The sequence below is a fragment of the Anoplophora glabripennis genome, unplaced genomic scaffold, assembly GCF_000390285.2.
Source record: "Anoplophora glabripennis isolate ALB-LARVAE unplaced genomic scaffold, Agla_2.0 scaffold469, whole genome shotgun sequence".
Classification (NCBI taxonomy): domain Eukaryota; kingdom Metazoa; phylum Arthropoda; class Insecta; order Coleoptera; family Cerambycidae; genus Anoplophora; species Anoplophora glabripennis.
The window spans coordinates 195,046-219,713 of record NW_019416551.1 but is presented as its reverse complement, the minus strand read 5'-3'; the positions used below and the strand labels follow the sequence as shown (position 1 = coordinate 219,713).

The following is a 24,668-nucleotide window of genomic DNA, read 5'->3' as shown; positions in this document are numbered from 1 at the left end:
TAGTATGTAGAGGTTATCATCTCAATTGGGTCATGCCATTAAATTTTGGCGAAAAAATTGAACATGCATCGAGTTGTAGCAAAAGAACCCCGCACAAAACATATGGAAATTGAACACCGGTCAATTTTTATAAAACTTCGTATTTTGTAATTCCTCGTCATGTTGATCAAAAGTCTCAATGGGCACGAAGCCCTACAACCCCTTCCAACCCCCCAAAACCACCCTCAAAGATCAGGGTAATGAACTTGACAGATTACAGGCCAATTGACTTACCGTAATATTTCACTACTGTAGTCGAACCTACAGACATATATAATATACCATAACTAGGCTTAAGACTATCAATAGGCACCGAGGCCACCAACCCCCAAAGGTCAGAGGGATGCACTTGACAGATTATCGGTCAATAAAACTACCTAAATATTTTACTACTGCAGTCGAACCTCCAGCCAGGGTTTCACATCCCACAAACAGCAGAAAATTTTATGGCAGGTTTTGGTACTTCTTGTGGGTTAAACAAGATGGGTGTATGATGGAATTCAAGATTGAACGGTTTCATAAGCCGTATGCAGGGAAAAGTCATGTCAGTAGGCGGTGTCACCAAACTGTGTCAGGCTCTGGGATGCGGAATCTTTCGCGACGCGTATGGCAGGAAATCCATCCAAGCCCGCGGGATTTTCGTTCCTTAATGCAATCCTTGGTCCCTGATCGGCGTCTGCGTGAACCAGTACGTCGGTAGTCACGGTATGTGGAAGATCATCGTCGTCGGAGTCAAATGTGGCGTCGGTCTCCCCGATGGTTCGTAGCGGTTGATCCAAGTCCTGGTCATCCTTTGCCGTATCCTTCGTTCGTACTTTACCTGGGTCATTTTCGTCTTCTGACAGTGAAATGGACGACGAGTAATCCGTGGAGGATTCTTCAGTCGGGTTACCTGGTCCTTTTATAACCTTACTCTTTTACTGTGGCTTCTAGGTAACACGTTCGTCGCGTGTTAGCTCGTTTAGCTTTCTGTAGTATAATTACGGGCGGAGAACTGTAGTTTGAGTCCGACGGCTGGATTACGCCGGCCCTCAACATCTCGTCGATTTGTTCATACATTAGCTGTTTTTTCGCTAAGCTCGTCGGGTACGGTTTTATTTGAAACGGTTCGTCCTTAACGAGGATAATCTCGTGCTGTGTTGTGGAGGTTGTGGGCTGTTTCAGGCCTTCTTCGAAAATATCGGCGAATTTCTCGAACAGTGGCCTAAGGATTTCATCGCTTTCTTCCGGAATCGCGATTTCGTGTTTTTCGTCGGTAGGTGCCGGAGTTTTCCGGTAATATTCCGCGTCGCGGCGGTCCCAATATATCATCCGTCTCGGATTGACGCCGATATGTATGCACTGACGTGGAAAGTCTATCATTACGTCGAGTTTTTTCAGGAAATCGAGTCCCAATACCTATGCACTTTTCCGATAACTCCCGCACTATTTCGAATTCCGTATATACAGTATCCTTTTCGTCGAAACAGATTTCGAAATTTTCTCTACCGCAATGGGTAATAGTCTGCGCCACAGGCCAGCTCCATATCGCGCACTAGGGGTTGCTTGGTGACGGTCACCTGGTCGGCACGCACATAATTGTCTTTGTCAATTGTCCAATTGTCTAATCAATGAGCGCGTCTATTATTTTTCCCGTGAGGTGCACTTTTATACGCGGTAATGTCCTGTCATTTACGTGGCGGCACTCGCGATTTTCATCCTTGAAAATTTCTTCCACTTCCGAATGGAAAAATGGGTCGTCTTCGTAGCTCAATTCTGTCTGTGTGGCGATTGTCGCGGTTCGTGGCGGAATTGCGTTTATTGTCAACGTTCTTGGGGGCGATTGCTGGCGGAATTGGTCGGAGGGTTGTTGGGGCGCGAAAACTTTCCGACCCGCGGTCCGTTTCCCGGGTGGTTTTCGCGGCATTCACGACCGTAGTGTCGCTCTCCACAATCGCGGCACACGAACTGTCGACGGTCCGGTCCTTGATAACGGCGATTTTCTTCTGGCGGTTGAGGCGCGGAAGGTCGCGGTCCTGGGGGTCTAATTTTTTGTAGATCCTCTTCGATCTGCGCGGCGATCGTGGTTAACTCCTCGATGTCGCGAAACTCTCGAGTACGTAGAATTGACTTCAATTCCGGGTGTAGTAGATAATGCTGATTTCCAGCCTTCCTTGAACGGTCTCGGGAAATCGTGAAAACAGATTTAGTCCAGGAGAATTACACATTGGCATGGCTGTTGCTTGACGTAGATTAGATATTAGTAAAAATCGGTCGAAAATAATATAAACAATGAAAATATAAGGTTGCGCCAAGAAAAAAAGTTGTGCTATTTGCAGAAAAATTAAAAACTGCAAAAATACTCAAAAATCACGTGTTTTTCCTAACATTTTCCAATATAACTTTTTAAATATGCAGTTTACAGAAAAAACTATTACTGCTGAAATTGTTTGTTATGAAATTTGCTATAAGATAGAATTGTTTCGATATCTGCGCATATCATATTTTTGTTGCTAAATAGCCAAAACAACGTAAGAAAGTGATGAAAATCGAGGTAATTTTGAAGCGTTNAATCGCAGGTGAAGGTCGCGTTCCGGATTTCTAGAATAAGACGGACGGATTTTTTGAACAGGGTCGTGCGATTAGTAGATGTTGGGTGCTTTTCCCGCTGGAGAAGCGTCTCGAGGAGGTTCATAGGGTCGGCCGCGGCGCGTATTACGCCTGTAGGATCTCTTTTAAATTATTTTTAATTTAAAAAAATAAGTGTTTGTTAGGCGCCAGTAAATTTTGAAAAAACGAATTTACAAACTTTTAACAGCACTTTTTGTTCGGGCTAGCTATCATTCGAAAATGACTAATTTTGGTTTGGCAACGGTCAGGATAACGCCCTGTAGGTCTTGTCACTAAAACCAGCAATTAAACAAAGTAAAAATACTTTTTATTGGTTTTCGAAAAGAACAACCTTGCACAGTGAAATACTACACTTTCTCGGTTTCTCGGTGAGTAAGATAATTTATATTTTTACTAAAAAAAAACTAATTGCTAACGTCGATCTAAAATCAAAATTTTAACTAATTTCTCATGCTAAATTTTACTACCTTCAACTCTACTACTATAACACGATATAAAATACACTAAATATACTAGATACAGCACAGTCTAATAAATATTAAGCTAGCCAATAGAACAAAGGACACTTTTTATATCAAAGTAGTTCTGTTAGAGAACGAGGCACGTTTAACAAGTGATTTTGTTAAAAAATATAAAAATAATTTTGAAAAAATAATTTATTGGTTTTATATGACCAATAAAAGAGAACCCTTGGTAATATTAAGATAGGTTTTACCTATATAACACCACAACAACTCAAAACTAAAACTCAAAAATACTATTCACAATTCACTATAACTGATCGACTGATCAGAACAAACTGATGTCACTGATAGCAAACGAACAACTGATCTGGCTAATGGCAAACGAACAACTGATATTTTTCCCTTATTTTCATCCCATTTTATACAATTTTGTCCCCATATGGGCCCGTGTAAATTAGAAACTACGCAGTAAATTTTTACTGTTACGTAATCATTTTCGCGAAAAATAACGCGTAGTACTCCCGAAAAGGCGTTCTCGCTTCTAATTGGTCGATGTGGTTCGTATAAGTATTCTCCCCCTTATAAAAGCGCTGGTCGCACCCTTCGCTCGTTCGGCCTACAGCGATGAAGTGGGTAAAGAGCGATAATCCCGCTCGACCCCGCTCCATCCGAGGTCATTTTTCCTGCCAAGGATATTGGCGCGTTCGCTCGTTCATTCGGCTCTCAGCCTTCAGAACTACAAGTGAAACTATTCAGGACTACCTCGCGAAATGATGAAAATACCGCTGAGAAAAGTGTGTGAAGGAGACAAGGACCAATAAATGTATAAAATTAATGATAAAATTAAAAATNATTTAAGAAGTTATATTGGAAAATGTTAGGAAAAACACGTGATTTTTGAGTATTTTTGCAGTTTTTAATTTTTTCTGCGAATAGCACAACTTTTTTTCTTGGCGCAACCTTATATTTTCATTGTTTATATTATTTTCGACCGATTTTTACTAATATTTAATCTACGTCAAGCAACAGCCATATCTCGAAGGTTTTGAGCTTAATTCTCTTGGACTAATTTCGTTTTTTGGTAATGAATAACGTCACCGGTTCGTTTTCGCGCTGTTTTTCACCATACAAACGCGTCTTCGCGGCAGCTATCACGGCGGTAGAGTTGAACCTCGCTAGAAACCTCTGCGTGAAGGTGTCGTAGGTTATGGTTAGTTGTCGGTACGGCTCGAACCATTCTTTTTCGTTACCTCGTAACTGGGCTGATGCTATGTGAATACGATCTTCATCTTCGATGACGTCGTGTTTCGCAAAATAATCTTGGAGACGACCTAGGAAATACGTGGGTCTCTCGTGGTCTAGGCCATGGTAAGTGCATGGGCAGGCAGGACGACTTCTTGGCGTTTGCTGCAGTTATATTTTGGAGCGCCTGGGCGATTAGATTTACCACTTGTTGCGCCGGGTCATCTCGGGATAATGTGGAAAACGTGACTTCGCGGTCATCAGTTTTCTTCCGGATCTGGCATGATCGGACTTAATCTGGACAAAACATCCTCTAACTGGTCTAGAGAAACGTGTTGCTTATTTGGTTCCGTAGACTTTGACATCTTACGTAGCACTGGGTCACTCGCGTACTCCCTTTTTTGGCTGGCGACGTATCAACGACGCTGTCTTTTCTTTTCGGTTGGAATCGCGGGTGACGGTCGCGTTCCGGATTTCTAGAATAAGACGGACGGATTTTTTGAACAGGGTCGTGCGATTAGTAGATGTTGGGTGCTTTTCCCGCTGGAGAAGCGTCTCGAGGAGGTTCATAGGGTCGGCCGCGGCGTGTATTACGCCTGTAGGATCTCTTTTAAGTTATTTTTAATTTCAAAAAATAAGTGTTCGTTAGGCGCTAGTAAATTTTGAAAAAACGAATTTACAAACTTTTAACAGCACTTTTTGTTTGGGCTAGCTATCATTCGAAAATGACTAATTTTAGTTTGGAAACGGGCAGGATAACGCCCTGTACAGTGAAATACTACACTTTCTCGGTTTCTCGGTGAGTAAGATAATTTATATTTTTACAAAAAAAAAAAAACTAATTGCTAACGTCGATCTAAAATCAAAATTTTAACTAGTTTCTCATGCTAAATTTTACTACCTTCAACTCTACTACTATAACACGATATAAAATACACTAAATATGCTAGATACAGCACAGTCTAATAAATATTAAGCTAGCCAGTAGAAAAAAGAGCACTTTTTATATCAAAGTAGTTCTGTTAGAGAACGAGGCACGTTTAACAAGTGATTTTGTTAAAAAATATAAAAATAATTTTGAAAAAATAATTTTTTGGTTTTATATGACCAATAAAAGAGAACCCTTGGTAATATTAAGATAGGTTTTACCTATATAACACCACAACAACTCAAAACTAAAACTCAAAAATACTATTCACAATTCACTATAACTGATCGACTGATCAGAACAAACTGATGTCACTGATAGCAAACGAACAACTGATCTGGCTAATGGCAAACGAACAACTGATATTTTTCCCTTATTTTCATCCCATTTTATACAATTTTGTCCCCATATGGGCCCGTGTAAATTAGAAACTACGCAGTAAATTTTTACTGTTACGTAATCATTTTCGCGAAAAATAACGCGTAGTACTCCCGAAAAGGCGTTCTCGCTTCTAATTGGTCGATGTGGTTCGTATAAGTATTCTCCCCCTTATAAAAGCGCTGGTCGCACCCTTCGCTCGTTCGGCCTACAGCGATGAAGTGGGTAAAGAGCGATAATCCCGCTCGACCCCGCTCCATCCAAGGTCATTTTTCCTGCCAAGAATATTGGCGCGTTCGCTCGTTCATTCGGCTCTCAGCCTTCAGAACTACAAGTGAAACTATTCAGGACTACCTCGCGAAATGATGAAAATACCGCTGAGAAAAGTGTGTGAAGGAGACAAGGACCAATAAATGTATAAAATTAATGATAAAATTAAAAATTAAGTTCGGTCATTTTCTAAACAGACCTCGTATATTAAAGTTTAATCAAGTAAAAAGGAAATAAATATAGCATTCAAAATTTAGCCAGGAAAAACGAAAACTCGAACAAAAAAAGTTGTCAGAATGTCAATAAAAATAAATCCCAAATATTTCTTCAAATTAGTTGGTCAAATCTACTATGCAAAATCTACAATGCTATAGATTTAATGGTAGTAAACTCAAATGCAATTATCTCACTCTTTTTAGCAATCATAAGAGTTCTGTAACCTGAGGGGTTATTTCTTTAACCCTTTCACTGCTCCAGACGTATATATTCGCTAAAAATTTATAGGGCTCAAACTGCTCCAGACGGATTAATTCGCATGAATAGTTAAATTGGATCAGGCTGCTCAAACCGTATATATTCGCAACCATGCGCATTGTGACTCGGTTATTGCAATTGGTAAGGCGAATTTATTAGATATACTTTAATTGACACGTGGGAACTTAGAAATGTTGTATGTTCAGAAAATTACTTCCAAGCACTTACCCTTTCATTGCTTACGTAGGATGTAATACAGTGGCTAGCTATACAGGGTAGCACTGAAGTTGGAGAAACAAAAGGAAACACAAAACTTCCAGGAAGGGTTTTATTAACAATAAACAAAACAAACAAACAAAATAAAAACACAACGGCTCGACGACATTATTAATTAATTGATTCAATCGTAACAGCGTACCGAGATTCAGGGAATGCGCGCTCTATACAGAATTTGGAAAAATTGTCAAAAATTAATTAATTAGCCCGGGACTCTGAAGTTAATAATTAGTCTGCTCAAAGTGAAACCTAAGAACGAACTGCCGTTTTCTTGCAGATCCTTCTCGAATTCCACAGTTCGCTTTGACCACGCCCATTTCTTGGGTCCAGAAGTTTCGGTTCTTATCTTATTGGCAGGGACCTGAATATCGGGATGCTTTAATAATTACACAGCCACACACACAAAAAAAAAGTTGGGTATACTTTTTATGCGACATATATTTTTCGTAGTAATTTGGCCTCCTGAACACGAATCTGGGGTCAGAATTGGCCCATCACGTCACAATTTTTCCTAACCTCAAAAAACTTGTGAAAAATAGTGAAAATTGATGAAAATTTACTGGGAAAATTTGGAAAAAAATTTATTTCCACATCAAATAGTACATTTTTATGTAAAAGACTCTGCTGAATTCAAATCCACTGTCAGAATTGAGCTAGAACGTGTGGTTTTTTTTCTAACCTCAAAAAACCGAGCAGGAATCGCTATTTTCAAATTCTGAGCGGATTTTGACCAGATTTTGTATAAAGGGGTTTTTTGGGTCGCTGATTACGAATATGAATTCACATTGTAAAAATTCAAGATGGCTGATCCAATATGGCGGGTGTACTTTTTTGAAATCCACCGATTTCAGTAAAATTTGGCATCATAAGGATTGCTGGTTGATCTCACCTTCATTAATCACACATCTGGAGCCAGATTTTCATAAATCAAGGTAAAAGATTCCACTCCGTCTAAAAATGTGACTTCGCTTAAAAAAATGACTTAAGGACTCTACACATGTAATGATGTGTAGTGTGATGTGCTTGTTTCCATGGGACAAGACAAAAAAGTTTCTACTTTATTCTTTCATTTATTTAGTCGTGCATGGGCTTATGGTTTTCCAATCAGATTTTTTTAACTACTATGCAGTTTTCCTATGGCATTTAGATGCTTTTATTTCTTAATAATTTTAAAGTTCAAGGAAAAGGACACATTACTGCCACACAGCACATCACTGCATCTGCTTATGCCTTCAATCTAAAAATGTGACTTTGCCGAAAAAATGCCGCCTACTCGGCCTAAAATTATGACTCTGCCTACAAATTTTACCTTGATTTATGAAAATCTGGCTCCAGATGTGTGATTAATGAAGGTGAGATCAACCAGCAATCCTTATGATGCCAAATTTTACTGAAATCGGTGGATTTCAAAAAAGTACACCCGCCATATTGGATCAGCCATCTTGAATTTTTACAATGTGAATTCATATTCGTAATCAGCGACCCAAAAAACCCCTTTATACAAAATCTGGTCAAAATCCGCTCAGAATTTGAAAATAGCGATTCCTGCTCGGTTTTTTGAGGTTAGAAAAAAAACCACACGTTCTAGCTCAATTCTGACAGTGGATTTGAATTCAGCAGAGTCTTTTACATAAAAATGTACTATTTGATGTGGAAATAAATTTTTTTCCAAATTTTCCCAGTAAATTTTCATCAATTTTCACTATTTTTCACAAGTTTTTTGAGGTTAGGAAAAAATTGTGACGTGATGGGCCAATTCTGACCCCAGATTCGTGTTCAGGAGGCCAAATTACTACGAAAAATATATGTCGCATAAAAAGTATACCCAACTTTTTTTTTGTGTGTCTAATTGACTGAATTTACATTTATAACAATAATTATATGACTTCTTGTAACCCTAGCCTTCCCCTATGACTCCGCGTAGCAATTACGGGACGGATTAGTCGATCTCATTTAATCTACTTTTATACTAGGAAAAATCCGTCAAAAAACCCAGCTGCTTAGGTATACTCTCTTTTAGAATTACTATCAATTTTACAATATAATTTAATTCTAATTTGGAATCTCCACGCTCTTCTTGTGGTTTCGCGCGTTATTAAATATCGATTTTTTTTCTCATACTAGTCGCTTAACACATGTCCTCGACAGTTTAAGTAAACTTGTTAAAAAATATTGGCAAATTTCTCTGAAGGACGATCTTGGCGACGTACTTGAAACCCATTAACCCTACGATAATTTGTGACGACTGAAATATCTTACTTTCCGTTCCGGGAACTAATAAATAAATGACTGCGCGTCCCGGCTTTTGTTACAGTTGTATAACATAAAAAAAACAAATACATGTTATATTTCTAATTAAATCTAGAAGGTAGAAATACTGTATATGTATGAATTACCACCTGTAATCTCTGTGCATAAATAATAATTATTATATCTTAAAATACGTAACAATCTGATAACGAACTAATTAATTGCTTTTTTTTTATAAATTTTTAAAATTTTATTTTATAAATCTGATGGTTTCAAGATGTGCCAACAATATAGTTAGTTATGTGTAGGACATATAATACGTTTTCGTCTGAAAAATACATTCACTCAGGGTATTCCATTTGAAGTGAAGTAATTGATGGATACTTCAGTTATTTCCAGAAGTATGTAACTCTAAATTGAAAATAGTTATTTTTAATATTCAAATGAGGTTTACTCTTTTAAAATATTTTATATTAAAATGAATATCCATATCTTCTGTGCTAAAATTATTACGTCACAAAAAAGTTGGTACTGAAAATATGTGTGAATTTAGCATAGAATTGAAAGCCACTCTAGGATTTATTGTCATTGCTCACATTTGATAGGTAATTATTAGCCAGTTGTGATTTAAATTCAGAAAATAAGACTAAGTAAGAGAATATTTTTCAATACCTACCCGGAATGTTTTTGATTTGCACCGAACAAAGTTCGTTCTCCTGAACATGTCTATGAATTTATAAATTTTAAATTTCAGAACTGTATCTGATGCTCACTCACAGCTCAAACTTGAAATTTCAATCTACAGTTATCACATTAATTTTTTAATTCTTAACAGATATGTATTATTGCAGCCGAACTTTTGATATAAATGTCCACAATATAAAAACACTTTTGTTTTTATATATTTAGTTATATCGTATCGCATTTAATAATAAAAGAGAAATGTGAGGAATTTAAATCACAATAGGTAGCACATAAAATCTATTAGGAATTTATGACAGTCCTAAATAATTATTTGGACCGATTTATTTATTTATTTATTTATTTATTTATTTTTACAAGTTGGAGATTTACGGCAATAAAAAACGTTTTCAACAAACGGTGGCAAATTAAAAAAACTTTATTATAACATATACAGGGTGTCCCATAATTATTGCGACAAAATGATAGGGGTCGTAGAGAGCATGAAAATAAGCAATTTTGCCTTATAAACCCCTGTCCGGAAATATGCCGTTTGTCCGCTACACCAAAAAAAAAAAAAAAAAGAAAAATATCAATAAAATACCAATTTAGTGTAATAATTGATCAAAGTGTTCTCCACGTTGCTCAGTACACAGCTGGGCCCAATTGTTCATTGATTGGCGAACTCTGTGGAATATCCCCGGTATGTCCTGAACCTGTGCGGACTCGGTCATTACTCTTCCCATTAGCTCTTGTTGGTTGGGAACAGGCGTTTCATATACTAAAGCTTTTAGATGGCCCCAGAGAAAATAATCCAACAGGTCAAAACAGGACCGCGCAGGCCCATGCACAGTGCCACCTCGGCCTGTTGGGAAATATTTTGTTCAAATACTGCCGCACTGGCAAAGCAAAGTGGCTTGGAGCGCCATCGTGTTGAAACCACATGTCAGCTCTTATGTCAAGTGGCACATCCTCAAATAGTCCCGGAAGCATATTCTGTAGGAATTGAGCATAAACGTGCCCATTCAAACGTAATGGCAAATATGGTCCCATGATCTGCTCGCCCACAATGCCGGCCCAGATGTTAATTTAACTGAACCGGTGTGGCGACTTTAGGCCGACATGAATGTAAATAGCAAACTAGTGAGTCAAGGGAGACCTGCGTTGTGGCGATCAAATGGCATATTTTCGGACAGGGTTTTATGAGGTAAAATTGCTTATTTTCATGCCCTCTTCAAACCCCTACCATTTTGTTGCAATAATTATGGGACACCCTGTACAGTATATGTACAATATACAATATAAAATATACAGAATAAGTTCTGTCAAATACCAATTTTTTTGCTCTACAGAAATTTAAAAAATGTTCTAAAAGGCCCTGCTCGCGACGGGCCATGCGGAAAATTGCTATACGAGGTTAAAATGGTGTTTTTTGTTGCTGTAAATTGAAAAATGGCTAGTTTAATTTTTGATAATCATCACTTCTACTTCATTACGGAAACATGTGCCCCCAAAAAGTTTTAATAGTAATAATATGGCAAATCAGTAGGTATTAAACAAGTAAAAATGACTATTTACAAAAGATATTTCTGCTAATCCAGATTTCATACCTCGATTTGTTCCTTGAAGTATTCTCTCCAAGTTTTGATACTTGTTTGACATAAATAAATTAACAAGTTGAGTGTCACAGTAAAGTTAGGTCGTCTTGTCAAAAATAAATTCAGAAATATGTTAATAAAAATCTGTAAATTTATCATTTCGTAAGACTTTTAAATGAATTTTTATTATATTTTTTAAGTATTTTGCTGCAGACACCGGCGTCTGCCGCGGCATTGTGGTCAGCACATGCTCTGGTTCCGTCTTCAGACACCATCATCACTAGACATATTGCTCATGCGTAGTAGCTATATTATTTCAGTTCTTTTCTATTCTGTTCTGTTTTTATTGTAATTGTGAACATAAATATTAGCAACAACACTACTAAGGCAGTTCTCGACATATAAAATACGAGTTATAGTTTTTTTGGATACATATTTTGTGTTTAGTTTCAATTGCTTTTTGTTATTTTGTTGTTTACATATTCCACTGTTTTACACCAAATATCTACATAATAAATACAATAATATTTATCATAATGCTAAACGATTTCTGTCAGATGAGTAAATTCTTATGCTCGAAGTTATATCCAACGTTAACAGACGTGTCCTGACGTGTGCAGTGTGACACAAAATTATGGGTCCACCCTATATTTCTTGAATATCTTTTCAACTAATACAGCAAAGGTAATGTTTTGGTAAAATACATATTTTTACATATCGGTTTGTGTGCCATACTCGAAGATTAGGAAAAAAACATAGAAATTTTATTAGTAGGTATTTTTCTTAAAATTGGGAGACAAATGGGCACAATTAACAAAACAACATTTATTGACAAAATTAACAAATAATTTAATATGAAAATTAAACAATTTATAACTAGTAACATTTCTTTCGTTTTGGCATGCTTTGAACCAGCGACGAGAGAACATCCAACTGTATGCAGTCCCAAGCCTGAAATATGGCCGCTTCGAGCTGTTCAACGTTGTCGTATTGCCAGCAATCAGCGTAAACTTCGCGAACTATAAAACTAGAATGCCTCAAAGGATATCAGTCGGATTGAGATTGAGATCGCTTTCATATCATATAAACAGCGATTTCCGTCGGTACGATTCACATTCCAGCACGATAATACTGCCACCCACGTTGCCTTGGCGAAAGCCTGACTACAGACGAAAACATGCCAGCTGAGCTGGCCAAGTCGCCGGATCTCGATCCGATTGAGAACCTCTGTGGGGCATTATACATAGTTCGCGACAGCTGTAGGCGGCCATATTTGAGGTTTGGGATGGCATACTACTGGATGTTCTTGCGTAGCTGGTTCAAAGCATATCAAAACTGATTATTGAGGCGATTGAAAAGTCGGAAAACGTTAATAGTTATTAATTGTAAAATTTTCATTTTAAATGATTTGTTAATTTTGTCAATAGATAAACGTTGTTTTTTTAAGTGATCCCTTAATTTTGTCACCCAATTCATTAAATTTGAAAAAAAAATTTTTGCTAATTTTCAATTACCTATGGCACACAAACCGATATATAAAAACATGTCTTTCACCAAAATTTCATTGTGATTGGTGCATTGGTTGAAGAGATATTGAAAAAAAAAAATAGGATGGACCCATAATTTTGTGTCACACTGTATTAATATAAGTAATATTTGCAGATATAGTTGACTATCGGCTCGAAAACATCGATGTGAGACAGACATCGTTGTCAGCTATGACACTCAACTTTTTAAATAATTTAGATGATGGAACAGCAATAGATTAGAATGTAAGCTTTAGAAGAAGAGCTTTTATTTTGCTGCCAATTGGGTTACAACTATGTAGTTTTGGTGAAAGTTGTTAGGTATGTTTTCATATTTTTTGCGAACATTTTAATAGCAATTTTAATTACTTTTAATTCTTACAATTAGCGTTACTGTAGTACGTTTACATTAGAATTTCGAGGTGTATACAATTTTGATATTACACGTTTTTCAATTTTATTTCTTATATGTTTCCACTAAGATTGCTGTTATTATGCAAATCTTTTCTATATGCATCTAGTTTTTTCTCTTTCTAAATTATTATTTTTTTTTGTATTGACGTGTAAATACTTGTTTTCTTAGCACGAAAATTACTAAACTAAATAAAGTTTTTTTTTTCGTACTAGAATTACTAAATTAAAGATAAAACCATTAAATACAATAACTGACAATAACTTGATGTAATAAAACAAAATTTTGTTCAGCTACAATTTATTGAAACAAATAATATATGTTTAGGGAAATTATTATATTTAAATACGAGTATACTGTTTGCACTTATAATTTAAATTTATTCGTTTTTACATTTGACCAATGCTTAATTAACCCAATAAAGAAATAACTTTTTATTTAGATTCCTCTTGCACAGTCTCCGAATTCTGTTCTACTTCTGAAGTTTCCACTTCTGAAATTTCGGTAATTTCTGATTCTGACACCTCTGCCTCTATTATTTCTGGTAGCTGCTCTACATCCACTGGCGCTTCATCCACAGCAACTTCTTCTTCTGGTGTTTCCTCTTCAACAACTTCCTCTTCTGGAGTTTGTTCTTCTACGTCTTCAACCTCTGGTGTTTCTTCTTCTTCAACGGCTTCTTCTTCTGGGGTCTCTTCTTCAACTTCTTCCTCTTCTGGAGTTTCCTCTTCTACAACTTCTTCTTCTGGAGTATCCTCTTCTTCAACAACTTCATCCTCTTCTGGAGTCTCCTCTTCTACCTCTTCTTCTGGAGTTTTTTCTTCTTCAACTTCTTCCTCTTCTGGTGTCTCCTCTTCAACTTCTTCCTCTTCTGGTGTCTCCTCTTCAACTTCCTCCTCTTCTGGTGTCTCCTCTTCAACTTCTTCCTCTTCTGGTGTCTCCTCTTCAACTTCTTCCTCTTCTGGGGTGTCTTCTGCCTCAGGAACCTGCTCTTCTTCTTCGACTTCTTCTTCTGGTGTGTCTTCCTCTACTTCTGGTACTTCCTCCTCGTCTTCCACTTCTGGCAAACTTTCTTCAGGTTCTATAGGAGCTGGTCCAGGTATAGAAGGCTGAACGACAGTTCCACTTGCTAGCTGATCTATCAAAGCGGTCATATACTCAAAGCAAGCATCACAAGGGTTTATTGCAATAAGTTCCGGAATAACGGCTTCGACCTCTGGAATAGTATCGGGTAAATTTTCGGGTGCGCTTTCTTCTGTCTCAATGAGTAAAGGAAGTGTCGTAATATCCAAGTCCTTAATTTGCACGACACCGGCATTAATTCCTAAAATGATTATTTATCAATTGATCATTAATTTTAAATTATCGAAAGGATAATTCTAGTAAAAATATTTAATTTCTTACCTGCCGCGAATGCGAATGCGATGATTGCTGACAATACTAGTTTAGCCATTTTTTCAGTTGCTTTCTGAGCTGGTATAATTTTTTTTGCAATTTTCTCCTTATATATATACAAAATTTATCTCTTATCGCTTGTATTAATAAAGGAAAAATGTTTGGAATTCTAATTATAATAGGGAAACGTATGGAATCTAGGAGGAATTTATAACAGTGCTAAATGTTTACACTGATTTATTTTACTATTGCTATCTGTTAAGATTTATATTGTCTAACTGTATGTTGTATAAGAAATGAAAGCAATAAACATTGATGGCATCTCGTCATTTTTATAATTCCATATTATTATTTAAAATTCTTACTAACGCATACTATTAAAAAATATATCAGTCACTAAAAAGTCGCCATATTGGCTAATGAACAAGTTCCGTTGTCTCTACTCTTGTTCAACTCAGAAAAATTTAGAAATTGGACATAATTCTTTTGTTGTATGTACCAATACAATTTAACCAATTGTTTGACCTATTTGTTATTATAAAAATTGATTAATGGAAAATGGGTTTTTATTTTTATATATTTTTTTATTAGATATTTTTATTTAATAAGTTGCTGTTACTGTTAAAAAGTTACACCTGCAAAAAAGCTCACTTTATATTAAAAACTGGGGCGAACTGATACAACGACACTGTTTTTTGTAAGTAAATAAGTAAATAGTAATGGAGAAATAAAGAGACGTTCTATATTAGATTTCTTCGTAATTACCTCCTTCTTCCCCCTTTATACCTTTTAAGGGGACTTTGCAAAGTAATGTACGTATGTATTGCTAAAAAAATATATAATAGGAGAGCCCAAAATTTTATGGAAGGAAATAAAGTTGTGGCCACTATGTATATCGATATAGACAATATATATATTATTATATGTAATATGTATATTTAAAAATAACCTTTATAAATAATTTGAATAAAAAAAAATATAAAATCATTTCCGCTTTTAGAAAAAGCTGTCAAAGATTAATGATCATTAATTCATCCATCTTTCAAGAGCATTTTGCTGAAACCAGAAATATCAAACACGGAATCTGTAGATCTTTTAAATAAATTTGCAAAATACTTTTTTTAGTTCGATTTTATGTTATTTTTTTAGTTGTAAAACTGATATTTTTCTTTTCGATGTTTACCTATGTAAAATTAAGATGTTTTTTATTGTTTTTAATAAAACAATTATATTCTGTTAATCTGTGCTTCATCTAATTTGAGGATTAAAGGCGTCGAAGGTTACCCATAATAAAAAAGTTAAATGTGACACTTAATAACGCAAACAAGCACTGACATACTTTTTTAACAATTAAATTAACTGAAACTCTCTTTAATGAAAAAAGAGAAAATATCACGAATTTATTATACCTAAAGCCTATTGTTTGCACACATTTAGCACACTTTGGGTCGCGTAATTGTGTACCGTAGGTAATTATGAGAAAATCTCATTCTTTACAAAATTTCATACTTCTTAAATCCTCAAAATTGTTACTATGTTCTTTTTTCTTTTACTTTATATATAAATGTGTGTTCTATTTAAAAAAAAATAAGTTTCTTAAAATATTGGACAGTATTACTAAAATGTATTATCATAAAATCCAGAAAGGTCGTAAATATAGCTTAAATTGTTTTACAATTAAAAAATACGTTATTTCATGTTAGTTAAGTGACTTACAAAGTTATGGTTCTCGTAAACATGCCAGAAACAGATTACTAATTAATTAAAATCTATTGAATTCATATCAAGACTATTGAGAGATCTTCAAATTTTACTGCATTTTCCCATTCCATTATAAAATTACGGATGTTTTTCAAAATTAATCACTAATATCACACTTTTAGTAGATCCATCCAGGAAGTGACTAAACGTAAAACTAAACTTCCTTTAATTCTTCACATTGAAAGATCACGGAGAACATGTGAACATCCGAAAATGTACCTTTCCTATTTTGTCCAGCAAATTTGTAAAGATACTCAATAATTGTGTTTAATGCATGCGTTAATAGTTTCCTAAAAGCATTCTGCGGGGTGTGATTAGTACCGTACGCGATTTTTGTATGTTCAACGGGCGTGCAAAATTTAGGAAACGTGAAATAAACATAAATAAAAATTTTTTTTCCCTTATTTTGAAAGTATTTTCAGTTGTTTTATACACTGCAGAAAACTTATATATCTGGTACATTGAAGAGATATTGTTTCTAACTTGCTTAGATATTCTAAAATTCTGGACAAAAAATTGCGAAATAAACGCCCCCTTAACGGTTTTTGACATAATTACGAAAATATGTGTGTCTATTTAACTGATAAAAGTTTTTCATAATGTAGATATAATTATTAAAATTTCATATTCAAATACATATACATTTTTACTACAGTTATCAATTGGATAATGAAATAACCAATATAGAAAATATTCAAGACGACACAAAAGAAATAAAACATTTATTTGCTAAAAATTATTTAATTTTTTCAGTTTTTGTGTTCACTCAGCGTAATTATTAAACATTTTTGGCCCCAAATTATTTGGTGACGTCTAGCAATTTGGAAAAGATATAAGAATATCATTTTTATGCATTGTATTTTTGTATAATTAAAAACTTATGTCAGTTTTTAAAAACATACTCATATTTCAAGTTTATATAACGAAATTAAAGCTAAAATTTTGTATTATATAAAAATATTTTTACAAATAACACGGCCCCACAAAAAAAAAGTGTTCGGACTTGTGGGTCGGACATATATATTCCCATGTATTTCGACGCTGAATCCGATCCCGAGCTCAGAAATGGCCCTCCACGTCTGGAATTGGCCCCAGGGGCCAAAAATGGCCTCTATAGGGCCTGAAAGATGGATTCCGGAATATGGTGAGGTCGAAGGTGCATTTTAAAGCCAAACCCGGATTTGTGGTCGAAAAGTTTATGGCCAACTGAAATTCCCCGTTTGGGACCGGGAAAATGACCCCTTAGGGGCCGGAAAATCGTGTTTCGGACGTCGCAATCGCAACAGTGGTATTTTTATGTACTTTTAAATTCTGGAACTCTGACTGTGCTTGAAAAGTTTATGGCCAACTGGAATCTCCCGTTTGGGACCGGGAAAATGACCCCTTAGGGGCCGGAAAATCGTGTTTCGGACGTCGCAATCGCAACAGTGGTGTTAAATGGTTTTTAAATTCTGGAATTCGAGCACAGTTTGAGTTCCAGAATTTAAAAGTACATAAAAATACCACTGTTGCGATTGCGACGTACGAAACACGATTTTCAGGCCCCTAAGGGGTCATTTTCCCGGTCCCAAACGGGGAATTTCAGTTGGCCATAAACTTTTCGACCACAAATCCGGCTTTGGCTTTAGAATGCACCTTCGACCTCGCCTCATCCCGGAATCCATCTTTCAGGCCCTATAGAGGCCATTTTTGGCCCCTGGGGCCAATTCCAGACGTGGAGGGCCATTTCTGAGCTCGGGATCGGATTCAGCGTCGAAATACATGGGAATACATATGTCCGACCCACAAGTCCGAACACTTTTTTTTTTTGTGGGGCTGTGTAATGTATTCACTGGGAGCAGTATGTGGAAGGGTGGAATCATTTCTAATTAAAGGTTTCATCTAAATAAATTCATAGAAATTTAAAACTCCCGGTATTCTCATCTGCCCGCCAGTAACACTATTTTAAATTTTTGCTGTTATATATTCATATCTCTTCTATCTAATGTTAAATCTAATCGTTTGCTTATAAACGTAGACATGAGCGGCTAAATTATGGAGCAAATGAAATAATACTGTAATAATTTTTTTTATATAAAAACGCCGAGTCGGGTCGATTTTATTTTGTTTTTTGCCGTTTTTTACTTGCATCCGATTTTCTACAGGGTGATTCAAAAAGGCTGCACGAAAAAAGAATGGAACACCATAATATATGTTTGTACAGATTTGGATAAAACGTTGACACCCGAATACAGTAATGTAGATATTAATGAGTCGATTTTTAATAATAACGGAGATATAACCAAGAGATAATCATTGGACTGTTCTTCTCCGAGGAAACGATATTTGGATTTTCTAAGAAATTAAGTTATATCTGTCCTTGTAGAAATTTTTCCAAATGTACTCGAGCACTGAAGGGTACCTAATATCTGGTTTCAACAAGATGGAGCACCTCCGCACTTTGCACGTAGACGTAGAGAGGCCACCTCGAAGTCCAGATCTTACACTCCTTGATTTTTCTTGTGGGATTATTTGAAATCAAAAGTCTACTTAACCAGACCGCAGAATTTATAGGAGTTAAGATATCGAATAAGCGACGAAATGAACAGAATTAGTCCAGAGGTACAAGAAGAATGTGTTCATCGTATTGCTTATTGCCAAGACGCTGATCGGATGGCATTTCCAACATTTCGTTTAAATTAATAATATTTTAATTTTGTTTGTTGAATACTATTTAATTTAGTTTACAACTGTTGTTCGTTTATTCTTAATACATTAAACTTGTTTTCCTTGCCTTCTGTTTATTGAGCACTCTTGATTATATATCCGTTATTATTAAAGATAGATCCTTCAATAAATATCTACATTACATATATAGGGTGTTCTGTTAAGAAAATATAAAATAATGTTTTCGTGCAGCTTTTTAGAATCATCGTGTAGAAAATCGGATGCACACAAAATACAATCCTCCAATGAAACAACTTTTTTAAAATTTAAAATGTGTTCAAAATCTAGACTAGAGCTTAAACAAGTTTAAAAAACGTAGTTTCGAGGAAAACACGTTTAAACTAGGGTTTCCAGTCCCGTTATTTGGTATTTTACCAAAAAAACTGGTCCCGGGACCTTAAAAGTCCCGAAAAAGCAATATCTGCGTCTACAAATATAGTACCACGGTCATCAGGTACAAAAGCAAATGGATTAACTAAAATAATTAGACAAGAAAAGACACTTTTTGAGGATGGTGGTTGTCGTGGTTAGAATTTCCAGTTATATTACGAATATTTACAACGTGCGATCAGAGAGGGCGTTTTCATTGCCTGGATCTTTTTGTACAAAACTTCGATCAAAACTGGGGGATAAGTTCTTAAATCCTCTTGTGGGCTACAAGGTCTTATTTTACTTCTAAATAATGTTTCATTTTATCTCAATGTAGGAAGTGTTTATTGTTTCGTTGCAATTACATTTGTTTAAGCTGGCTTGCTCTGTTTATTTTAATACAATAGGCACAGAAACTAAGGGATATTAAAAAAATCTCAAAATTTTGGGTGATTTTCAATGAGCTGTAACTTGGAGGGAAATGGTTGTAGAGAGAATCAAAATCCCGAAATCCTTGAACCACACGTTCTACCCATGCGTACAAGCATGAGGAATCGTTGCATTCTCATGCAGGATAATGCTCATCTTCATACCGCAAAACGTACGAGAAAGTTCCTTCACGCCAACAATGTGGTAACTCTCAACCACCCACCTATGAGTCCGAACTTGAACTCCATTGGGCATGTTTAGGACATGCTCGAGCATCGATGACGACGACATTATCCGCAATTACATATCCTTAGTTTATTCATTATTTGCAAAATTATGCCAAGTTATTCAAATATCCCTAATTATGCTATTTTTTTCCTTTTTTTCTAACCAACATTTTCACTTTGAAAAAATTTTTTTTATCAAAAACCCTTAACTACGACTTGAAGAGAAGCAGAAGAATTGAAAGAGAAGAAGAGAATTGAAGAGAATTAAATTATATAAAAGAGCTTTATCATGAATTTACCAAAAATAGTTTTGCAGTCCACAGCCCTTTTTAAAAAAAATTAAAATTTACAAATTTTTTTCCGTTGATTTTCTTATGATTACTCAAAAACTGCTAATGCTAAAAACTTTTAAACTGCAGATCTGAAAACTAGACACTTGAAGCTTCAATTTCCTTGTTTTTATTCTCTCTACGACCATTTTCTTTCAAGTTACAGCTCGTTGAAAATCTCCCAAAATTTTGTGATTTTTTTAATATCCCTTAATTTCTGTGCTTTTGATTTCGAGATCATTTTGGCGAATTTCAGGACTAGTATCGGGTTTTGAAATTTGGACCACAAGTCTGAATTTTATTGTTGCGCTGATAAATCGAAGACTTACAAAATAATAAAAATGTGACTAAACAATGAAATCATCTTGTTTGCGCAATTAATCCGCAGACAAAATATTGTTTGCAAATAATCATTTTTTCCGAATTTCTGAGTAATCACCTAATAATGGGATTAATTTTATATACTTTACTGCTTAATTTTATTTATACACTGTGTTTCACTTCAAATAAATACAGAGCTTTTACAAGGGGAGAGACATTTTTAATTTTTTTGAGTATAGGTCGTTTTTGTGCACTAATGCACTAACAATGTATTGTGAAGCCTCATCAAACTACCAAAATGAAATGAAAGAATAAAGTAATACCAACGAAGATCATGTAGTAATAATTTCTTAATACAATTGTAAACATTGATATTTTTTTATAAATTTAATAGCAAAATATTTGGCTTATTTTAAATTGATTGAGAAACGTTTTTCAATACAATATTCTTAGAACACTGTGTATTTGTTTCTCAATATTTTTTGTAAAAAAAAAATAAATTATTGAGTAGCAAATCCATGGACGCATTTGCAAAAGTCACAAAAGATCTAATGACGTAAATTAGCTCGACAGCCGCCTACTTAAATGTTTATTAATTGCAATCGTGCGAGTTGCAATGCGAATGAATTTAATTTTTTTGTTAATAAACGGAAAGTGAGGAAGGTAAAAGTTTTAAAATAAGCCAAACTATCCGATACGTATTTATGAATACTCAATGTCAAACAAAAAAAGTTGTAGCAATAAATAACTTAATTGATGCTTATTTCAACGCACTCAAAGGGTAGAAATTTTAGAAAAATTATTGCACATGCATTAGTAGAAAATTTGTGTAAAGCTGTAGATTCACCTGTACCATTTGTGCTACTTCTTTGCCGTGCTGTATATACAGGGTGTCTTGCTTAAAAGTGGAATAAGCCTGTACTTCGTTCGACCGACTAATTTGAATAAACTTTTTTTTTTGTTGGATACACATTCAAAAATCTATCTTGTACATACCTTGTGTTCTCTGAAATTCGAAACAGAGTGGTCTACTACGATGCAATTTATATGGCTAAAAACCAGAAAGTCACATTAGATATTTTTTATCCAAAAAATTCCCACCGGTTTTTGGTCAGGACCCCAGAAAAACCTACTAATCTAATTTTCGTTGCGGTAGTATACAGGGGGCTCAGGATAATTTGTGTAGTTTCCTAATGGCAATGAAATAAAAACTACAATTTGAAATTAAGAAAGAATGTCACTTTTGAAAATAATTTGTATATATTTTGATATATTCCAAATGTTTTGTGCAACAGTTCAATTTATCAATATTTACGTTTAAGTATGGAGCACCACTGACCCAAGTTAGTAGTGTAGTAGTCTCGTTACCATAATAGTAATTTCATGTGATTCATCAAGGCAAAGAACCTCTTATCTTGAAAAACTGTTCTCAAGAATCTCAATTGACACGAACTCACTGTTTAAATTAATGTAAATGCATCATTAACTCACACATTGGCTTAAAGCTTACTTAATTACGCTTATTGATACTAGAATTTTATTATGTCAAAAAAATTTACTCTAGAGTCACGGGCTCAGAGTTAAAGCTTTGTTTCTTTAATCTTATTTGTTACTCAAATTTTAATATGTATAAATGCTTAAATGTTTTGAATTTAGAATTTGAGATTATTTAACAGACCTGATCGGGTCAAACGGACTTCGGATTCGTATTCAGCAACCCCAAATAAAATCAGCGGTTCCTAACCATTTTAAATTGTCATCAATGAATACATTACATGTAAATACCAATAGACTTTATTAATCATAATAAATTGTACAAAAATACACGTTCTTGCAATCACATTAATGATTTTCAGTATAAAAGTTGGTATTGTTTCGAATTCGCAAATTTTTTAATGTTAGGTTTAGTTTAACTTAAAGGGCATCTCAAGTCATGTTCCACATTGAGATTGATTTCTGGTCTTTGTTTTTAATGTCACTAAGGTTGAGAAACCACTCACATCTGTAAGTGGTAGCAAACGACATTAACATTCTTAGGGCTCTGTCTACTATAGTAGGATATTCAGTACCTACTTTTCGCCAAAACGTACGGGTGAGCTAGATTCGATCTTATTGNTTATCTATTTTCTATTAATTATCTATTTAATTCTCGGAAGGGAGTTTATAATTATCATTATACTTAATTAATACGTGGGAACTTAGAAATGTTGTATGTTCAGAGAATTACTTCCAAGCACTTACCCTTTATTGCTTACGTCGAATGTAATTCAGTGGTTGTCTATACAGGGTGACACTGAGGTTGGAAGAAGCAAACACCAAACACCAAACACCAAAACGTCCAGGAAGGGTTTTAATCAATAAACAAACAAACAAACAAAATGACAACAAAACGACTCGAACAACATTATTAATGAATTGATTCAAACGCGACAGCGCCAGCGTACCGAGATTCAGGGAATGCGCGCTTCATACAAATTTGGAAAAACTATTAAATTTAATTAATTAGCCCGAGACTACAGTTAACTAGACTGCTCAATGTGAAATCTAAGGAAGAACTGACTTTTTCTCCTAGATCTCTCCTAAATTCCACAATTCGCTTTGACACGCCCATTTCTTGGGTCCAGAAGTAGCCTTCCTCTAATGACTCCGCGTAGCAATTACGGGGCGGATTAGTCAATGTCATTTAATATCTTAATAGCTTGGAAAATCCGCCAAAAAAACAGCCATGACTCTCTCTTCGAATTACTAAATTTAATTCTACTTGGAATCTCTACGCTCTTCTCGCAGTTTCGCGCGTTATTAAAAATATGGGTTTTTACGCTGGCGTCTCCCAGACGCAACAGATGACTACCATATGGCCCTTGACTCTAAGCTAACTTGTTAAAAATATTGCTAAATTCTGTGAAGCCTTCCCCGAAGGACGGTCTTGGCGACCTACTACTTGAAAGCCCTCAACTTTCGATAATTTGTGATGACTGAAATATTTTACTTGGCCCATCCGTTCCCAGAACTAATAAATAAATGACTGCGCGTCCCGGCTTTTGTTACAATCTAAAAGAGCTTTATGAATTTACCAAAAATAGTTTTGAAGTCCACAGGCCTTTTTAAAAAAAGTAAATGCTAAAAACTTTTAAACTGCAGATCTGAAAACTAAACACTTGAAGTTTCAATTTCCTTGTTTTTATTCTCTCTACGACCATTTTCTTTCAAGTTACAGCTCGTTGAGAATCTCCCAAAATTTTGTAATTTTTTTAATATCCCTTAATTTCTGTGATTTTGATTTCGAGATCATTTTGGGGATTTTCAAGACTAGTATCGGGTCTTGAAATTTGGACCACATGTCTGAATTTTATTGTTTCGCTGATAAATCGAAGACTTACAAAATAATAAAAATGTGACTAAACAATGAAATCATCTTGTTTGCGCAATTAATCCGCAGACAAAATATTGTTTGCAAATAATCATTTTTTCCGAATTTCTGAGTAATCACCTAATAATGGGATTAATTTTATATACTTTACTGCTTAATTTTATTTATACACTGTGTTTCACTTCAAATAAATACAGAGCTTTTACAAGGGGAGAGACATTTTTAATTTTTTTGAGTATAGGTCGTTTTTGTGCACTAATGCACTAACAATGTATTGTGAAGCCTCATCAAACTACCAAAATGAAATGAAAGAATAAAGTAATACCAACGAAGATCATGTAGTAATAATTTCTTAATACAATTGTAAACATTGATATTTTTTTATAAATTTAATAGCAAAATATTTGGCTTATTTTAAATTGATTGAGAAACGTTTTTCAATACAATATTCTTAGAACACTGTGTATTTGTTTCTCAATATTTTTTGTAAAAAAAAAATAAATTATTGAGTAGCAAATCCATGGACGCATTTGCAAAAGTCACAAAAGATCTAATGACGTAAATTAGCTCGACAGCCGCCTACTTAAATGTTTATTAATTGCAATCGTGCGAG

The 24,668-nt window shown here is 35.0% G+C and overlaps 2 protein-coding genes across 2 annotated transcripts in view; one reads left to right on the top strand and one right to left on the bottom strand.

The window, feature by feature from the left end:
• Positions 1 to 24,668, top strand: part of LOC108910047 (chromosome transmission fidelity protein 18 homolog) — a 272,160-nt gene that overhangs the window by 199,018 nt on the left and 48,474 nt on the right. The gene's annotated exons all lie outside the window — the stretch shown is intronic.
• Positions 13,467 to 14,666, bottom strand: LOC108910050 (gelsolin-related protein of 125 kDa-like). Its single transcript, XM_018714547.1, has 2 exons — positions 14,553 to 14,666; positions 13,467 to 14,472 (listed from the first exon to the last, which is right to left on the bottom strand). The coding sequence occupies exons 1-2, from the start codon at positions 14,599 to 14,601 to the stop codon at positions 13,583 to 13,585; spliced, it is 939 nt and encodes a 312-aa protein (XP_018570063.1). The 5' UTR covers positions 14,602 to 14,666; the 3' UTR covers positions 13,467 to 13,582.